Source organism: Manduca sexta, chromosome 28 (assembly GCF_014839805.1).
Source record: "Manduca sexta isolate Smith_Timp_Sample1 chromosome 28, JHU_Msex_v1.0, whole genome shotgun sequence".
Taxonomy (NCBI): domain Eukaryota; kingdom Metazoa; phylum Arthropoda; class Insecta; order Lepidoptera; family Sphingidae; genus Manduca; species Manduca sexta.
Window position 1 is genome coordinate 12791003 of NC_051142.1, and position 21831 is coordinate 12812833.

At 36.7% G+C, this 21831-nt stretch overlaps 1 protein-coding gene across 9 annotated transcripts; it reads right to left on the minus strand.

The window, feature by feature from the left end:
- Window positions 1–153: 153 nt before the first annotated feature.
- LOC115448810 lies at window positions 154–21629 on the minus strand. Of its 9 annotated transcripts, XM_030176371.2 has the most exons (9): window positions 20313–20575; window positions 19741–19916; window positions 18113–18407; window positions 17063–17450; window positions 11633–11709; window positions 11178–11300; window positions 7016–7130; window positions 4150–4324; window positions 154–3849 (listed from the first exon to the last, which is right to left on the minus strand). In XM_030176371.2, exons 3-9 carry the CDS (start codon window positions 18311–18313, stop codon window positions 3675–3677), a joined length of 1254 nt encoding a protein of 417 aa, XP_030032231.2. In that variant the 5' UTR covers window positions 18314–18407; window positions 19741–19916; window positions 20313–20575; the 3' UTR covers window positions 154–3674. The 9 variants fall into 9 exon arrangements, with proteins under 9 accessions (XP_030032231.2, XP_037300249.1, XP_037300247.1 ...); XM_037444352.1 differs by lacking the exons at window positions 154–3849; window positions 4150–4324 and adding an exon at window positions 4336–5842 and having other exon boundaries at window positions 7038–7130; window positions 20313–20577; XM_037444348.1 differs by lacking the exons at window positions 154–3849; window positions 4150–4324; window positions 7016–7130; ... (1 more) ...; window positions 11633–11709; window positions 20313–20575 and adding exons at window positions 12039–13900; window positions 21382–21628.
- Between the last annotated feature and the right edge of the window lie 202 nt (window positions 21630–21831).

Here is a 21831-nt window from a genome sequence, read left to right on the forward strand (position 1 = left end):
CATTTTAAATATCCAAAAAACCCTTATATAAAAAATAGAAGCAAAAGCAAGGAAGTCTTGGATATTAGGAGTCTAATGGTTATATCACCGCTGTATTACAGCTACATCGTACAACGAACGGAATAAATTACTTTTAAAATTAAAAGCCAAACATAAGTTGCAAACCGCAACAATATATTTACAAGAATCATTATTTAATACATCACAATTCGAGGCTAAAAACTTCACAAAATATTCGTCTAAATCTAACAAGTTCTAATCCAAACTGACTAATCTTTATGACCGACGTGATATTCGTGTATGATTTCAAGACAAAGTAGAAGGCGTATGAAGTGACTACTTACTTCATTGACAGCAAATGTGAAAGTTACTGTAACTTTGCCTAAATAACGACGTATGTATTTTCAACTTTTATGATATTACCTTAAGCTTTACTTTTCATTAAGAAACTTGCTGTAACCAGGCCATAAACATTAACGTCAGCTATACACTGTACAGACCAGTGGTGAATGCCGATTTCCCTTTCGTAATTTATGTACAATCTAATTATCATTAGAACGATTTTCAGACTGCATTTATGCATTACATTATTAACCTATAAGTTATATCGGGTTTCGAAAAATTTCAACCTTCGCCACTGGTACAGACACCTATGTGAGGTGATATCGCTTGAGACAGTAGCGTAGCTTGCCATAGAGGGACCCTATATCTAAATGTGTTGGGGGCCCCTCAGGGCAGTGCGAGCTTTTGGGCGCCTGCTTAGTTTAATGTAGGTATGGACCAAAAGGAGCCCCAAAGCTCGGGGGCCCCGTATCACTGATACGACGCTAGCTACGCCCCTGGCTTGAGCTGTTAGTTACCGCCGATTTCAATCAACGATCACAATCACTATTGCAATCATTCGCACATATGAACCAAGCCCATAATGAACCATATGAACAATCAGAATATTTCTTGGATATGCTTACAACTTATTTTCATTGGTTTGTCTAAGGATCAGATCGCAAATTATGATTGGAATCGTTCATAGAAAACGTATATGGTAAACTAGACGTTGTTCGAGTTATGCGATATGTTCGATGCCAAACATGATGAGCGCCATATCTTGTAGCGCAATTTTTTTTGTGTAATGGGTTTATTATCGATTAAAATGCAATATCGATAAATAAATGCGAATTAGTTTACGTATTCGCCTTAAGTACAGATTTTGCAGTTTTGTTGTCTGAATCACAAAAAGGAATAACTAATCAACCTGCAAGTAAACGATAATGTAAATACAAATACGTTAAGCATTCAAGGAATTCTCATTTCCCTTTTATCGCTGTACCATTAAATGATGTATAAGTTATAGAATCCTTATTTCGACTCATATTAAACATTTAAGCGAAATCGATTATATGGTAATTGTCTACACTTGAATCGATTACAACTTGGCAACTTCACACTATGCTTAGTCAGATTTTTAATTTATAATTCCTAGGCTTTTTTAAAATCTGAATGGGATTCCTTTAGGAAAAGAAAAGTACAATTTTATCTTACTTCTAATCTTAAATTAACTTAATGCGTCATTGTGACACATTAAATATAATCAAAAACATACTTGGCGTTTGTACAAAACTTGTTTACCGAATATCTAGATACTTTCACATGAATTTTTCGTGACATTAGTTTTGCATTGCTACTTAAATTAACTTTACATTGTTCGATATGCTACAACTCCTATTGACTTGATAATATCCCCTACATTTTATCGATCAATATCGATATCGATTAAGTTACATCTGGCCTAATTGATCCGAAGCAGGGCGATGAGCTGGCGGCATACAAAATATAGTCGAATTTGTTAAATTTATGCCAGGCACAAATTATATATCAATACATGTTACAGTTCATGAAATAAAGCTGTTAAAACAAAACACACTTAACCTGTTTTAACGCACTAAAAACTCATTAAATTTACATCAACACAAAGCTTTGATATAGCTCTTTTTGAAAACATTCTGTTTACATGTAATTTTTATAAATAATATCCAAAATCATAGATAAAATTGAAAAAATATCCTATATTTAGTTACAAAACCTTAGTATCGTAACATGAGAAAAAGATAACATTTAAAGTTAGAATCAACATTCTTGTATTCACGATAATAAATTATCGATATTTTGATTCCGATCATCTATACTTTAAACTATATTCATTGTATTTTCATCTAAATAAAAAAAAACAATAAATCATATTTTCAATTTGATGGTAAAATACGCAGGACTCGATGGACCAATTTTTATAAAATTAAAAGGTATTAAAAGATAATTTGGAATGTTCATTTTTAATTCCTTTTTATTATAATTCGAACAATGTTTAACCTCATTTATTTACGATGATCCTTCTGTAAATTTTGATCGACAAAAATATATGTAATAACTATTGAGATAATTTGATAAAGGAGAATGCCCTTTTGTGTATGGAATTCCATTCTAGATAATATAATTTTATCTGACAGTGACAATTACCCACAAAATAGAAGAAATAACATCCTTCCAAATAAAATAGTAATTAATTTTACTGTTGGGTTTTTATCCAATAACATATTTTTATGTTTATTTTTTTTATCTCTATTTAAGGAGCTTGGTCGTGGACCATTCGCTTCGTGCGTTTTTTGAGGTTAGTATTTTCGCGAATATCTGTATTTAGTGACAAATATAGAATATTCATGTTTTAACAATATCTATCACATAATCTTATACCTAAAATCATCGTCTGTAAAAAATGGCGCCACAACCTAAAAAAATAATTGAATTGTAACCCCGAAAATATTTTTTATCAAACGAATATAACTAATTTCTATAATAATTTCATGAATTATAATAACACTTGACAAGAATGCGGTCAGAAATGGCCAGAATATAGAAACAAATCTTTTTTAAACGCAAAATTAAACCCTCGAACGTATATCTATCAAAAGAATTGGAGTAATTACCAAAAATAATTTAAGAACCCCATATGCTCCCTTTATACCTTGGGACAGGTATGGGCATTCTCCTTTTCCCTATGTTTATAGAATCCCATTTTTCATGAAGGATTCTGAACAGTATTTTAATTTTTAATGATTGATAACTGTCACACGGTACAATTAGAATAGTCGTTTACAATAACATTTTTAAAGGATTTTGACACTGATCACAGTCCGAGAGAGACAAAACATTCGTAAATTAAAACAACGCTATAGACATTGAGTGAGCACATTACAAACTCCAAGTCAACAACTCCCTTGCACTTGTTTTTTTTACGAACTTAAAATGTAGTATCTACTGAGATACAGATAGCGGCACGAGTCGTGAGCACACTCGTTATTGGCCGATTTGACGTAGTTCACGATGACGTTTCACGCGATTGGTCCACTGTCGATGCTCTGTCTATTGGGCTTAGACGCACTACTATACACTTTCAAATCGGAACATACGCGTATTTGTCCCCGTCACTGATAATTTGCTCATGACTTGTATCGGTTGCTATAATTATCATACAATACAGCCGGTTCAAGTCTGATAATAAGCTTTACTGACAGTCTTTGCAATATAGAAGCGATAAAGATCACGTTTCCACTACACACATTATATACATGTTTAAAGCACTAGCCCACTTATGAGCCACGGTCCACACTGCCATACACAAATCAAGGATGGGATTCATCCGAACTCATAGACTCTATTCGTTCCACTTTCATGTCCACATCTATATTATTACTAAGCGAGGGTATCTGATAGTCTGAGTCTTTTTTCTCACTGTCATTGTGCGAATCCGTGGGCCGTGAACACGACTCAACAAGCAGCGGCGAGTCGATTTGTGGTCTGAAATAAGAAAAAAAAATTATGGAATGGAATGGACGCTTGGAATATGTCAAACATCGAAACTATTTTATATAGAAACAAATACATGAAAAGATGGTTTAATAAATGATATAAATATGGTACATCAAAAACAAAATCTTTGTTTTTATTTTAGATAAAGGAAATATAACATTTCGATGAATAATAATTTTCGATTTACTATAAGTTAATATATGTAACTACTTTTGTGGAGGACTGTACATCCATCTTAATCTATAGCTGAACACCAGCACCGATCATTTGTACTACAAACGTTGGTACCTTTTAACATCGTGTAGAGTCTTGTGGCGCAGTGGCGCGTTGTTCCTCAGCGCCTTGCAGCGCAGCCGGTGCCTGCTGAGCTGCTGGAACGTGTCGCACTTGTAGTTGCAGCCGTAGCACGCGTGCGTGTTGTGGCACGTCTCGTGCACCATCAGGTCGGTGGGCGTCGTGAACGCTACGCAAATACATCCGTGCCAAATATAACCAAATAACTCGGTAATCGGTACCTATTATGGAATACGTGCGTACTGTGTCTATGTAATATTTCTAAATGTAAACGTAGAACATTCTAGATATGCAAGGGGATGCCATGCTTCCTAACTTCCGCTGTTGGCGTTTCGTTAACTCCGTTGGAAAGCGTGGATGCGCAAGAGTTTTCGCAGAATAACGGTTAATTAGATGTATAGGGTTTATGTTATTACACTTAGGAAGGACAATAACAGTTTTGTTAGTAAAATTGGTTAGTAACATACAAAAGATTGACATTTGTATTTGAAACTATTTTTTTTTTTGTAACTTTTTATTTATTTATTCGTTTCAATATCAACACACAGCCATTACAGGTTACACCCAATTCAACTGGCGGATCTATTATTTTTTTTGTACAAATGCAATTCAACACAACTTCATAAAATATCATGTTTTGCGACACAGTGTTCCATAACAGGCACAGAAAATAAACATCAGTAAATCCATTCAATATTAATATTGCTACAAAGTTCTCAATTCCTTTTTAACACTATTAAAATGGGCAAAAAGTCTGTATATAATGTCTATATTATTAATATCAGATGAAATATTCCTTGATATCTTCCATTTTTTTTTAAAGGCCGCCTTGATTGTTGCCTGGAAATATCAAATTTTTCCAAAATCTATTTTGAAGACCTCATAATAATGCGCCAAATTTCAATTGAGAATCATATGAGCTTGTAAACTTCTTCATTTTTACTATATTATTTGGACTACAATATTATATTTGGACGAGACGAACTCCTCTCTGACCTGTCATTTCGACACCATAGAATTTCAATGTTCCTCTTTGCATTACATCTCCAAGGTCCCATTTTTTTCATATATTTGGATTTCTACGTTCCAAAATAGCTCTTCAACTATTTCTTTTTTCTTCTTGGCAAACACAATGTTGTTGTTTCAATACAGTTTCACCAGACTAATTGTAAAGAAAAATTCTTCTATTCAAACTAATGAGTAAATCATAAACTTGTGGAAACTAAAATCTTATTAAACGCTTCCAACTGACAAGACTTATTCAGTTATCAAGTCGCATTTCCTTCATGTCCACTTAAATATCTACATAATTATAGTATATATTATATAGTAATCAAAAAGTTATTTATTTATTTCTTACAGCAGGAGTGTGGGGCATTCTCTACATCACTTATACTGATTACGTTTCTATTTATGTACTGACTAAGACCACTAGGCCACTTCTAGGTTGTTTTTTAAACACAATTCTTGAGCGTGAATATCTTGGAGTTTATAATTAACTATTGAAGTTAACCAGTAGATCACTATAATTGTGCGAATCATCGACACAGTCCAAATCTTCATTGCCTACAGGTTCGAATGCATTCTCTATATGGATATCATCCAGCGATACCGTCTCTATAATTTCTATAGCATTTTCTTTATCTCTTTCATTGCAGGCATTCGTTTCGTCTTGCGGTATCACATCCTGTAAATGAGAAAATAATTAAAGCAGTTATCGATTAGAAAAGTAACACACAAATACCGTGTTCCAGCCTCGATGGTATTCCCCATTCGTATCTAGTCAAAAAATAAATATGATATACCATAAACTGATGTTAACATAGCAAAATTTCCCATAAAGTCTCTCATATAAACCATTAAAAACCCATATTAAAGTAAAAACGAAGAACTTACGTAACCATATCGATTTTGCGTACACTCCTGCGCAGTCATTCCGGCCTACAGCTGACGAACGCCACGAACTATAAATGCGTTTGAAGTGTTCTACGCGTCCGATGTTATTAAGATATTCCATATTATGCATGTATTCCATAATTTATACACGAGATGATAAAAAATATTACTACTATAAATCCTTTATTCAAATTTCGATTCCTGGTTTCTGGAATGGTTATGGCGCCGCGTTGTTTTCCTAGTCCTATTTGACGCCATCATCCTTTAATGACGTCTAAATAATATTGCCAACGACAAAAATTTTCAAAGGATTTTTTGGAAACCTTCAGTTTATTTTTATATTTTAATTTATGTTAAGTTCTCAATGTTAAGAATGATTATGAACGATGGCCTCTAGCATATTTAGCACTAAGCATATTATAGTAGTACTAAGGATATAAAATTGGTCAACACAAATAAGCCAATAGGCAATGTAAATACCCAGCAAAGGCAATGTAACTATCTATGGAAAAAAATTTAGATGTCCTGATAATAGTTACGCTTAAGAATATTAGAAATGACGTGTCAAGAGACATTGTGATAAAAGCTAATAAGCTTGCGAGCATCTATCCACTACTGGTAAGCGGATCCTAAAGCATAGTTAGGTCGATGAAATCTAAGATAGAGATAAGCCTTGGAAGCGCTGATTAAAGTCATCAGGCATCTATTCGATGAGCTTAAGACCAAATATACAGAACTCAAAACGATGTCTCCTAGGTCTAGAAGCTAGCTCGAGAAGCCTACCTTCCTACTACAATATTGAGCCACGCAGCACGCAGCAAGCTACCAATAATATTTCCTCAACTCCAATTATAAAAATGATAAAATCTCTGCCGGCAATTTTGCGAAATGATAATGCAACTTCACCCCCACAAATGGCTTGAAGCACATTTGTCCGTGTACCCGTCACGCCCTATTCACTTACACCGCCTGCACGTGACACACACATGTTTGCCGGAGCGCTTGCTGCTGCCCGCCGACACTTCCTCTTCAGACTTTCTCTTCACAGTCTTATACGAGTGTTGTGCTATCACGTGCGCCTGAAAATACATTGCTCGAGTTATTGCCGGTAATATTCGTTAGTGAGTGATACTCAAACTATAGTTATATAGATATGTATGAATTCTTTGTCTGATCCATCCGTTTACACGGCTTAAAATCTGAGGCGATTTTGATGATATTTGGTACTTATAATACAGTCAAGAATAAGCTTGAACTATAAGAAAGGATAAATTATAACATAACACCTATACAAATAAGAAACCTTATAGTCTTCTAGTGGCGAAATGTGAAATTTTCCGAAAGGGAACCCAACACACCATATAATAGTTATTTGTATGTATAAACACGTCATTTCAGCCCTTGAGTCGTCCACTGCTGGACATAGGCCTCCCCCATTGAGCGCCACAGGGACCGGTTCTGGGCCGCCCTCATCCATCGGACTCCGGCGACCCTGACCAGATCGTCGGTCCATCTCGTGGGGGGCCTGCCTACGCTGCGTCTCCCGGTTCGTGGTCGCCACTCCAGAACTTTTCTGCCCCAACGGCCATCAGTTCTACGAGCTATGTGCCCTGCCCACTGCCACTTGAGTTTCGCAACTCTAAGGGCTATTTCGGTTACTTTGGTTTTCCTGCGGATCACCTCGTTTGTGATTCGATCCCGCAAGGAAACTCCGAGCATAGCCCTCTCCATTGCCCTCTGAGTGACTTTCAACCTTCTGACAAGGTCCATAGTGAGCGACCACGTCTCACTTCCATATGTCATCACTGGCAACACACACTGGTCAAAGACTTTCGTCTTGAGACACTGCGGTATTCGGGACGAGAAGATGTGTCGGAGCCTCCCGAACGCTGCCCAGCCGAGTTGGATTCGACGAGTGACCTCTTTCTCGAAGTTGGACCTACCTAATTGGACTGTTTGTCCCAGGTAGACGTACTCGTCGACAACTTCAAGTGTAGCGTCTCCTATTTTGACAGGGGTGGGTCTGACATGGTGGTTAGACATGACTTTTGTCTTATCCATGTTCATTCTGAGACCCACTTGTTGGGAAACGCTATTGAGGTCATCGAGCATTGCGCTAAGGTCTTCTAGGGTCTCAGCCATGACTACGATATCGTCGGCAAATCGAAGGTGAGTCAAATACTCGCCATTGATGTTGATGCCGAGTCCTCTCCAGTCCAGAAGCTTGAAGACGTCTTCCAGTGCAGCGGTGAACAGTTTCGGAGATATTATATCTCCCTGTCTCACGCCACGCTGTAGCTGGATAGGTTTCGAGTACTGATCCTGGAGGCGGACTGACATGGTGGCGTTTTCGTATAGGCACTTCAACACTTCAATATACGGATAGTCAATTTGGCACCTCTGGAGAGACTGAAGCACTGCCCAGGTCTCGATCGAATCGAAGGCTTTCTCATAGTCCACAAACGCTAGACAGAGGGGCCGGTTATACTCCTCGGACTTCTGTATAACCTGCCGCAGCGTGTGTATATGGTCTATGGTACTATAGCCTTTTCGGAATCCGGCTTGTTCGTGAGGCTGGAAGTCATCGAGACTGTTAGCAAGACGATTCGTGATGACTCTCGAGAACAGCTTGTAGACGTGACTCAGGGAGCGAGATGGGTCTGTAATTCTTTAAAAGGGTTTTATCGCCCTTTTAAAGAAGAGCACCACCACGCTCCTGTGCCATGCCTGGGGCGTGGTACCCTCGTGAATGACGGAATTGAATAGTTTTTGGAGAGCCTCTAATATTGGCTGTCCGCCCGCTTTTAGAAGCTCTGCTGTTATTCCGTCATCACCCGGAGCCTTGTTGTTTTTCAGCTGCCCGAGAGCCATACTAATCTCGCACAGGTCGATGTCCGGGATGTCTTCGGTATAGTGTCGGATTAGTGGGGCTCTTGGATCTGTGGCCGCACTGCAAACAGGTCGTCGTGTTGACGTGTATAACTGTCCGTAGAACTTCTCTACCTCACCCATGAGCTCCGGTCGGGAAGATATAATCCTGCCGTCCTCGGTCTTCAGTTTGGTCAGCAGGCTTTGCCCAATGGACAGATCCCTGGCGAACACCTTAGAGCCCCTGTTCCGCTCAATAGCCTCTTCAACACATTTAGTGTTGAATTGGCGTATATCACGTTTCAGGGACTTACAGATCTGTCGATTGAGCCTCCGGCAGACTGTCACGTCACCAGAAGACTGCAGGACCATCTTGCGTCTTTCTACCATGAGCTGTAGGGTGGGATCTGAGATCTTTTGAGTTCTTTTTTGGACGCTGGGTCTTAAAGAACTTAGACCCAGTCGTCTGGACAGTTTTCACGAGCCTGTTGCTATACTCATCCACATCTACGCACTCACCTAAGCACTCGAAGCGGTTCCGGAGTTCGAGCTGAAAGCTCTCGGGGTTTTTGATATGGGCAGATGCTGGTCGGAGCATGGACTTCATCAGTCGAGACCTCTCAAGCGATACGTTAAGATTCAATGTGCCTCTTACCATTCGGTGATCACTCCCGGTTTTCACCGCATTGATCACAGAGACATCATTGAATATACGCCGTTTGGTCGACATGATGAAGTCAATCTCATTTCTGGTAGCACCCTTGGGACTCAGCCAGGTCCACTTGCGCTGACTACGCTTTTTTGAAGAAGGAGTTCATCATAAAGAGTCCCTCCCTCTCCATGTAGTCGGCCAGCAGCTGACCCCGCGCGTTCCGTTGCCCATACCCAAATTTCCCCATTTTCAGCTCGTTGCCGCTACGTGTGCCTAGTTTCGCGTTGAAGTCCCCCATAACAACGGTGAAGTAGGTCTGGGAGCTATGTATAGCCCGAGATATATCCTCGTACATAGCCTCCACCTCATCATCGGAGTGTGCCGAGGTCGGGGCGTAGACCTGAATAACCTTCAGCGAATACCGTTTGGTGATTCTGAGTATCAGGTACGCCACCCTTGCCGACACACTCTCGATCTTCACGACGTTGTTTACGAGGGACTTGTGGATGATAAACCCGACACCACCTTGGGACTGCTGGTCGCCCTCCCGGAAATAGAACAGGTTACCTGACTTGAGGATTATCGAGTCCTCTCCTGCCTTCGGACTTCAGATAATCCTATAACGTCCCACCGTAACCTGCTCACTTCTTCCTCCAGTTCGACTAACTTCTCGTCGGTCCGCAGTGTGCGCGTGTTATATGTTGCCAGGGCCAGTTTTCGTCGGTTGTGGTAGCCTGGTCTCTGCCGGGGATTCTTAGCACCCCTTGCCCCGCCGTTACCATGACCGCTACCGTAGCCAGGAATAGCGGGGCCGCCGGGGACTAGGGGCCGGTTTTTATGTGGCCTTACCATAGGGGGGGGGTTTTGCCGTAATCGCCACGCTTGGCAGGCGGGTTGGCGATCGCAGTGGCGGAAGTCTCATCACAAGACGCTGCTGCCCGTCTTGTGTCTTGTCACTTCCTTCCGCCGTGTTGGAATGGTTTTACCGCCATTAGTCGGTGGACTACTTGCACTAGTGGTAGTGAGCACCACTAGTGGGCGGTGGGGGTCGTCACGCCCCTACGCCACAGTATAAACACGGTTTGCAAATAATTAATAAATAATTACATTAAACATAAAGTATGAAAGGGAAGCTGGCAGGAATCGGGTTATATGGACTCTGCCACTGATGTCTACCTTACGAACCGCGCCTCGAAAATTCCCAAGCGTGCCAGTAATGTTGTGAACTTGACTAGCTGGCTATATTAATTAAATTTCACCTGCGTTGAGAATACATTAGACAATATACATTAGACATACAGAGAATATTACCTGAACATATGGTAACGCGTGACATAAGTCAGAGCAGATTTTATTACGTCTGGCGATGTATTCGCACATTCTGCGAAGTTGGGTCGTGACAAAGTTCGCTAATCAAGACTTACTAATTTCTTCATATTCCGTAACAATCAGTTACTCGTTACTATTTCAAAACTAGTTCACTTGTGGCAACACCGATCTTTATTCGAGCGACGATTGTGTTTCAGAACTCTTATGGCTTTTACTTTGTTACTTCAATTCATGAAGAAACTGTCTGTTAGAATTATTAACTGCCTAACAAGTTTACCTTCAGTCCAGTAACACTGTTGAACGACTTGGTGCAGAGCATGCACTCCAGCGGCAAGTCGGGAGGCGGTTCCACCTCCTCTTCCTCGCTACGTGGCTCCTGTTTTACTTGCACGTTCTCCAACTATAACAAACAAAAACCAAGCTAAGCACGTTCTTATGTAGCTAAGCATATTCTCAAAGTACCATACGTTACGGCGCCAAAACAATAATTAATCATCTTTGCGACACATCAGACGTTAGGTGTATTGTTCCGCACTTGCTTAGTGAAATCAGACACTAGTGCAGTTCCAAACACCTAGCGTGTCATAATGAGTGCTACCCAAACACCGCACACCACATCGGCTATGAAAAACACAGCATGTGTGTTTTGCCACACTGCTTTGTGCACTTGAAATACAACAGGTATATGGGTCTGGGATTATTATATGTTCTATAAACATTGAAAAAACTTACGTCTTGTTCCGTTTCCTCTTTGTGTTCGCCATTAGTGAGTATAGAATTCCGCTCAAACTGATCGTGGGTAATAGTGCCTAAAAATGAACATTTATACACTGAATTACTAATTAATATACTATCATCATATATATCATAGTGGTATTTTGCAAAATGAGAACAAGTACAACCTATAAACAAATTGATTCTAATTCCTTTCTCAAGGCTTAATAATTATCTATTAGACACGCCATGGTTGACTCACCAAATAAATAATATTTTAATAATACATTTATAAAAGTTCTTTAATTATTATTTTTAAATGCATTGAATAACGAGACGAGTTTGTCGTTCGCCTGATGGTAAGCGATATGATCGCTCATAAATAGTAGAAACATCATCCAACACCTTGAATTGTAAGTATTTTTAGGTATCCCACTGCGCTCGCCATCCTCAGCTGTTGTCTTATGACCATTACCATCTGATATGGACATGAGGTCATGATAATCACTAAACCCTTAGGACCGTAGACCGGGACTTACCAATCAACCTAGTCCCTAAATATCACTAGGTCGGAGGACTAAAGAGAGCTTATCTAGAATATAAAGCAGGGCATCCACATCCAATCAAATTATGATAAGGGGCGAGCCTATCCCCACTACGGGCACAAATTCTAGACTCCGGGATTATACTGAGGAGAAAAACGCTGAGAAAAACTTCTCTTTGCCCTACAATGGATTTAGATCTGAGACCTCAGAGCGGTGTCGTACCGCGCACGCAATACAACTACGCCAGGAATTAGTAGTAAAATAATAAAAAATGAAATATCACAATCATTTATTATTATGTTTTACATAAATCTTAAGAAATTACAGATAAGTAGTACTATGAGTATTATGATTAAATATGTTATATTTTATTCAATATTCTCTTCTTTAATACGTTTCTTAGACACTTTACTCTCCGATATATCATTTGTTGCACGATCGGCGGACCCCCTTACTGACTCGGGAAGAATGTACAAAGACGCGTGTTGTGTTACTACCGACTCTTCATTCAGCATTGATTCCATGTTATGTGCGTCTCTATCTGGACTCAAAATATCGTCAGTAAATACACTAGGATTAAAAGGACAAATCCCAATATTCGCAAAACTGTTTTGTATATTGGTCGTATTCATCACATTTGGATAAGCTTTGCCTAAACACTCTGCAAAGTTAGCGATCGTCAACGGCCGGCTAGGATCGATGCCTATCCAAGTGTCACATACAAGACTATATTGCAACCGCAACTGCATGAATATGGGGCTCAGGGGCTGCAATTTCTGCGACATATACGGCGGTGTGGTTAAAAGTTCAATACCACTATCTTTGCAGAAAGTGATAGAATCAATGGTTATGTGTGACTCGTGACTGTCCAATATAATGAGACACGGATTTTTCTTACTGCATCGTACTTGCTTTACAAATGATTTCAAAAAAACTAAAAACTTCGCACCAGTCATGCAGCCACTGACATGTGCAACTCCTTCTGTTCCTGGTAAACCGCGAGCTATCAATTTCTTCTGCCAGCCTTTGCGGGGGAATATAATAAACGGTGGCAAGTAACCCCCTAAAGCATTAATAGCTCCACACACGGTAACGGTGTCGCCTGATGTCACTTTACCACCTTGTTTAAGAGGTTTCCCACCGACCATCTCGCTTTGTTTATGAATTGTGGTTATTGCAGTTTCATCTACATTCCAGATTTGTCCTGCACTAAAGTCATATTGTATCAGCAAGTTTTTTAAACTCTCAAAGAAACTACCAACTCTTCCGTTGTCTCGTGACAAACTTGCACTTTCGGGAACTTTCATTGTTAATTGTTTGTGGCGATTCATGAATTTATAGAACCAACTGTACGTCGCCGCTTCGTGTTTAGACCACGTCGGAGCATATGTGTTTATGTTGCCACTAGCATATTGGTATGCAAACTGTCGAACTATTTTGGGAGTTAAGCCATGACAAAGTTTACGGGCTATCAGTAAATAATCCGCTAACTCTAACTCCTGCGCATCAGAGAAAATATGTGGACGTTCGCTATCGCAAGCGTCTACAGTATCACTTGTAGGATTTTTTATTTTTTTGGCATACTTATTGAAGACAGGTGAAAGTGTTGGATAAGATTTTGCAGTCCTGCCTCGTCTCTTGCCCGCTGACGCATCATACGATGGAGGTTCCATGACATTTTCGTCTATCGCTGTTGATTTAGCGCTACGAATCGCCTTGGTATTACTAGGCCTGCTGGTTTCTGAAAAAAAAAACACCCATATGGGACACTATATTTGAAGGTCCCGAGTTAAACTTAATAGAAAAATTTTCCTCAAATTGTGTAGAGATACTATAATATTAAAAAAGATATGTATTTTTTTGTTAAAAATACACAAATTACTCAAAAAGAGACTTATATTGAAGACTTAACCACCTTTAACATCTTTTCTATAAAAACAAAAATAAAACTTACTATACTGTTGCTGCGCAGAAAACTCCAATTCACCCGCCATCTTACTAGCTGTCACAAATGACAGTTGTGACAGATGTCTCCACAGAGCTTGTGCCATACCGATCGATACTTATATGGTCAAATTTACAAAAACACTTGCATGGTTTTTACGATTTACCCACCGTGGATTTGAAATATTTCGAAGCACACGAAAGCCAACCCATCATTATATACAAACTGTAACGTTATGTTTTTTGATGCTAGAACACTCAATTAATAAAGAATAAAACTATAAAAAGTGCAAAAATAAAAAAAAACTATTGACCAAGGCACTTTGCAATCATCTGCAAATTTTAAACCGATCTTAATTACAGAGCCGACCCGCCGTACTAACAATTCGTTTTTTCGATTCTTACTGCTTATCTTTAAAATATTTCAAAACGTTCCATGCACTACAAGTGCTAATTAGGAATTGGTAATGGTCATTACAGACTTCACACAATAATTAAGGGACATTTATATCTCAATAATTGAAGGAATAATATGTACAGTTAAAATATGTATAATACATGACAATAAAATGGTAAAGGTGATTAAATCTACATATTTTATGTGCATTTAGTCGAAATAATCAACGTGTTTTAAATTTGATTATTTAGCCCTAAATGTAGGAACTAAATAATATTAATGTTACTCTAATAGATCAATTTAAAGTTTGTGAAGAAAAACGAAATCTCCTACCGCTTATCTCCTTCTTCAAAACTCAAAAACTACCGAACGGATTTTGATAAAATTTGGTATGGAGATAGTTTGAGATATTGGGCAAGACCCAAGGCTATCTTTTATCACAGGATTGTGGGACTTTTAACTCGGATAACCTGTTACATGCGAGCAAAGCCGCGAGCAAAACGTAATAATGAAATAAAATTTAGAGTAATATTGATGTCCTAAATTTTTTTTTACCGTTGGCCTCAAGGATAATCACCTTCCTAATATTATTTTATCGAAATAGCGGGCTATATCCAATCTCAAAATATTCTTTCTGAACGACAATAGACCAAACTACCTCATTTGTAAGGCTTAGTATCGCCTCTAAAAGGATATTATGTATGCTCAAGCGTAATATAAATTACCTAATAAAACAGGATAGCGGTATGGTTTCTGGAACACAAATTACTACAATTCATTCTAATTTTTCTTTACTATTAGACACAGTACTATGGTGCCGCATATGTTATCATTCATTTTCAGTACTATTTTTTATTCATGTTAGTATACTTGGCTGATTCTCAATCAAAATAAAAAATAATTTTGATATTTTTTGTCTATTATTGTGTCTTCTGTAAACATAACTATATGGCTTAAATGGCTTTTAATACATTTAAGTTTAAAGTGGCTTAAGGTGGTTGAAACTAAAATTTAAAATGAAGGAATGATTTTTATAGCTAAAAAAAGTGTATAATCTCAAAAGTTTTTTATTTCAAAACATAATTTATCATTATGGTTAGTAATTAACAATATTTTAACAAAAATCAAACTGTTATTTCTAAGAGTCTTTTTGATAGTCTTGGGCACCTTCTTTTTCTTAATAAATAAATCCAGTTCAGCATCTGGTGAAGATATTTTATTTATCCCTTTACACCATTCCTATATTTATTTTCTTATGTATATGTGATACATCTTGACAATAATTAGCGCTCAATATTTTTTCAGCAGTCACTGCTCCGCTTAACATCATTACTATTATCAACCTTTAAATAACCAAAAGCTCCAAATATGTCCATGGTATGTAATAGATGGATATTCCTCTATGACAATACCATTTTTCTATTTAACTTGTCTGTTTTCTTCAATAAACTGCATTGTTTATTCTCCATCGCTTCCTTGTTTGACATTTTCCTTCATATCACTTACAAGCTTTACTTTACCCTTTTTTTCTTGTTAATATATAAAATTATTTCTTTTCCCATAAGTTTTTCTAAAGTTTTATCATCAGCTTTAATTTTGTTCCCTGCTCTTACTATCATATTCTTCTTTAATTCAGCTTCCACTTGCATTAGTCTGTGTTTTCTTGCTTCCAAATTAATCGAAATACAACCTTTTTTCACACAACCCTCATGCCCAAATGAGGGTATTTCCCCACCAACAAATTGTATGATGGAATAACAAAATGAAACATTAATGCACCTTACCTTTCCATGCAATTGTACACCAAAAAATATGCTTCAAAACATATACACTCAAATATTAAATAATAAATCAAACAAGTATATCTCCTTAACATGGTGTAAGGAACATGAAAATTTTAATAAAAATTAAATTGTTATAGTAATAACAATTATCACAGTCCAGTTGAGTTGAGTCTTGCCACATTAAAAAATAACTATAACTCTGCATCCAATATACAAATTATAAGGAAGAATGATGGAATGTTTTAAAGACCACATTTATATACTTTTTTGTTTTTTTTTTTTGTATTTGTCTTTTCTTAACTGTATATACATTTGTTCGATGCTAAAATTTTAATAAATATTACCAGGTATTATTGTAATACAAATTAACACACCTTAGAAATGTATTTCAATTTGATGACAATGACATATTTATAAGCTATAAAAATGTATTTTGACATATTATGTAATATAAATAATAAGATTCCATATGCCCAATTACATGATTTCATAATAGAATCTCTTTTAACTTTTGATACCGTTTTATATGAATTATAATCAATGACTTTTTGTTCTTTTTGTTTGAGAATCAGCCACATATAACATCGTATGAAGCTTAAAGCCAACATAAAATCATTAATCGTCCATCAATTTGCATCGCAGATGCTGGAATGCCCTATCTTCAATAGTAATAACAGAGCGATCTTACACCAAACAATATCCCCTAACTTATCTAAAACCGTTCTGGAGCTCAGGACCCAGAATTATTACACTCAGTATAAGCTCAAAACTCACTCACCGTTAACTGTAATCTGGAATGGTGCGGGCTGTATAATTTCCTCAGGTTCAATTTTTATTTCCATATTATTGAATGTGTTGTCTGTACCACCCGCGGCATCAGTGCCATCTTTGAACGTGTCTTCAGCTCCACTGGGATAAATTTCATCGTCCGATAACACCTCTTGCTTAATTTCCACGTCCATTGTGCTATTAAATACATTGCTGTTAATATTTCTGTCAACTTGTATGGGTTTAGGCCAAGTGTCGTCTTGTTCGTGAAGAGTCTCAGCACCCCGTCGCAACAGCCGATCGTTAATACGAACGTTCACCACAAAACTGCACGCTTCCAAAAGCTTCTGATGACAAAACTGACATATCAGTTTTGAATATGAGTCTGCTATTGTTATCTGTAATTTAGAAATTGCATTTTTCATTTTATAAGTGTGCAGAGATTCCAGATTAGACTTAAAACTAATATTTATTCTACATAATCCAAGCAAAATGTCCTATACAATACAATTTATTGACTATTGAAGTACAATTTAGTGACTCTGTTAAAACATAAAAATACAATTGTAGTCCGCGCGAGACGGAAATCGCTGGATGTGGAAAGGGGCAGGTACACACACCTATTACCGGTGTTGTTTGGTTACCGGACCGGTTTGTCATTTTAATTTTGCGTCTTAGAATTTTACATACTAATCACAGCTATAATTCGTTACTGCATAATTTACTTTTTTAAGTTAGTTGAATGACCATTGATTATAGCCACAGTACAAATATTGTTTTATATTTTATAATGCATCAAATTCATCTAACAACTAACAGCCGTTTTCAATAAATGATCCAAATCTCAATCTTTAATCCCATTCCGACAATGAACCATTCAAAATAAATCATTTGTAAGCACATCAAAAATCTTGGTTCTGATTGGTGCACTTTTGAGATAGATCGAAAAGGCGATTAGGATCGTTTATTGAAGTGGCGGTCTGTAATGGAAGTAACTTCAATATTCTTTGACGTTCATCAGATCTCATGCGCAGAATAAAGGTAATCAAAATGTACTCACATTAACGTTGGCGAGACGCGCTAGATCTTGCGCTATGGATTCACCCATGCCATTCCATGGTGGCTCCCAAGCCTGAAACATATCCAGCAGGCCCGCCTCATAGTCGAACCGTTGGAGGCATGCGCGGCACTCCACATCCTCTGGAGGCGTAGGTGGGACCTCCTCCCCAATTGTTTCCATTTCCTCCTTAGTTTCTATCATAGTTGTGTTGCAGATTTAACTAGAGGCTTTTGCGCAAATTTCAGTGAATTCTTCAATGGATACTTCTGTAGAGGTTTCTATGGATGTTGTTGTCCTGCACATAAAAATTGTTTAGGGTTTAATGCAATGAATACAAATATAACCAGATTTGAACCTGAAATGGCAACAGGCTTGTTAGCTTCAAATCATAAGCCAAATCTTCAGAAATATCCATTCCCAAATTAAAGTTTACTAATTTTACACTTCTACTCATTTTCATTTGGTATTTTAGATTAAAATTTTGTAAATTATATTTTATTTTGTACATTATAATAAAGATATATATTTGTCATTAGAATACACAATCTGAAGACTCAGTATTATGCCAATTGGGATGATTTTAAACTCAATGCATAAATGACAAATTAACTGGCTAACTCTTTTGTTTATACACTCACAAATTTTTAGTTTTTATATTGAGGCAAGTTTTTATATTGCAAGAGGGAGATCGCAAAATTTTGCTGCCCAAGTTTAGGTAGGTATTTGTAACAACTCTAGTATGTGCAGATGACACACAAAACCTTCTTAAAACTTCTCCCATGGTTCATATACTCCACCAAATCATTTCTAATTGTTTTGCAAAAGATCAAGGGGAGCCACAGTAAGAACAGCAATTAAGTCGACGTATAATATTGTTGATCCTTTCCATATATTTTTGGCACCACTCATTTTGATTAATACAAATATTTTAACGGCATATTACACACATAATTATAAACTTTCCTTATGGTACATAAGGTGTAATCTCAAAAGAACCATCACTCTACCATATTAAAGAGATCAGCTGATTGATACAATTAGTATGAGAATTTATCTAGTTTCTTAAGGATTGTTTGTATGGAAGTTCAACAATATATTTAAAAACTGAATATGAAGAAATTGTTATAACTATGTGTTCTCTACTCTGAGGATCAAGTTATTTAGTGTAACTGAAAAACAAATTTGTGTGCTAGAAAATAAGATAAGTTTTCACACAACTTAACATAATTAATTCTAAAAATATGTTTGTTACACAAAAATGTTCACAAAAATTCAGAGTACCATCATTCTCACATACAAAAAGCATCATGGTAATTTTATAAGGTGTGTTGATTTATTGACTGTTAATTCACATGTTACCCAAACTTCATATATATTTAGACATATCTTTAACACTTACAAAATCAAATTATACCTATCAGCCTTGTATTATACTGTCCCGTTGCTGGGCTCAGGCCACCTCAACTACTGAGAAGCTATAGGCCTTATTCCACTATAGGGGTGTAGTGCAGGTTGGCACACTACATCTACCTTTGAATTTCTTATGTCAAACTCTCAGGTATACAGGTATCTTCATAATGCTTTTTCCTCACCATTAAAGCAAAACATAATTCACAAAAAATACCCACATAACTCTTTAGAAAAGTCAAAGGTGCATGCCCTTGGCTTTTCAACCTGTGGACATTCTTCTCGGCATTTCGTTCCACTTCCAACTAGCTTATTGCTGGTGTTAGAGTATTTCCCACTCTTTGATAATAAAAAGATAGTATATTTTATGCTCCTTTCAATGATATCCAACTTGCGTCTGCAGAATTTTAAAATAAATCACTAACTTCGCAAAATAATAGCTCAACATTTAAATACTTGCTACTGCTTAAGGTATTACTTTGAATGGAAATATCCGCTGTTTTAAAAATTGCGCAACATTAGCTTTTCATTCAAATTTGATCGCATGACAAAATTAAACGCGGCCAAACAGAATATAACCACTACGTTATAGCACAACGAAACATTTCATTGCACTGTTTACACGCCATTCGGCGATTGACAATTTATTTGACATAAAGTTACTATTGTTATAAATGACAGCAGTCATATTTTTGGACAAGAAAAAAAACTAAAAAAATACAAAATGTTTCATGCTTGGTAAATAATTCTATTTACTATAGGTATAGTAAATAATGTTCATTTTTAAAAATACCTGTTTAATTTGTGATGATTACAAGCAGGTAAAAGTCTTTTTCTTCTATGGTTTTAAACGCCATTTTGTATTATAATAGGGAGGTGTACTTAAAGAATAAATTAAATATCGATTCTATCAATTTCTTTACATTGTTGGAAATGTGTTTATGAATGTTAGAAAGTGTCAAAACATTTATTATTCACAACACACTTTTCACCAATGACTCCTACTCTAAACCCGTAACCAGTTAACAACATAATGGAACTACTCGGTGCTTCAGATTGTGTCTTATCTTTGGTAGAGTGTAATTTTTTCATAATCCATAGATTATAGAAAATCCTTGTAGTTAATTTTATGGAAAACACATCTATATTGGAAACTAGAGCGTAGTAAAATGAATTGGTGTATCCAATATTCTGTTGTGATAATCACATATATACTATTATAGACATTACATGTGATATCTTCCTAAGTACGTACAGAATAACGCAATCCCGGCGGACTTAAAACAATATATTTTCTAAAATATCGACAATGTTGGACAAGTTTTTCCTACATCCTTATCCCGTATATTACTTTTCATTTCATTTTATTATCTCGATGATTTTAAAACTGTGATTAGCTGCTTTGTTTTTATCATTTGCTATTGTCTTACGAGAATTCATAAAGTAAATTTAACATAAATATACCATTCTAGTAATTGAGTACGGCAGCAACGTCTTAACTATTTTCGTCTGCACCAGAGTCTGCACCGTATGCACCAAAAAGCATTATATGCACCAAAATACTATACATAGACAATACAATATAAACTCTATGATTGTCTGATGTGTATCACATACCGTAAGAGGTACAATAAGTATAATCAATTATGATAACATGTAAAATAGAAGCAATATTATTAGACAAAATTATTACGGCTGTCAGGAAATAATTTCGTGAAATCACTCTAGGTAGGTACACCTTATGACTTGAGTTTCCGATAATAACACAGATATATAGAACAATTTTTGTGAAACTTTATTAACAACAAAAATCAATTTTGCGGGAAATATCATAATCGACATCCAATTTTGTTAAAACTCACCAGAATATTTGGTATAAATTTCCTTTTTTCTGCTTGAAAATCCTGGAAATATTGAACAACACCAATACGAACGAAACGAATGAGGTTTGTCTTTCTCTATGGCACATTCCACAGACTTCTGACTAGCGGTTGCCAAACACAAAGAGAATTATAATATATATGAGCCAAACAGCTAACAGACTCATGAAAGACTGAGTGAACCTGAGGAGTGAACTGTCACCACTCGCCACTTGCAAAGCATTAGTTATATCTGAGAGTTATATAGAGTACGTTTCAAAAAATAGTTTTTATTTTATTATGTTGGCTACCCTGTCTATCAAGGTAAAAAATGTTTTTTATAAGTTAGTTCCTGTCTCAGATTAAAAAATAAAAATGATGTACCTACTATTTTTATATGTTGAAGAAAACAACATAATATTATTACGATAAAATGCACTTAATAATAAATTA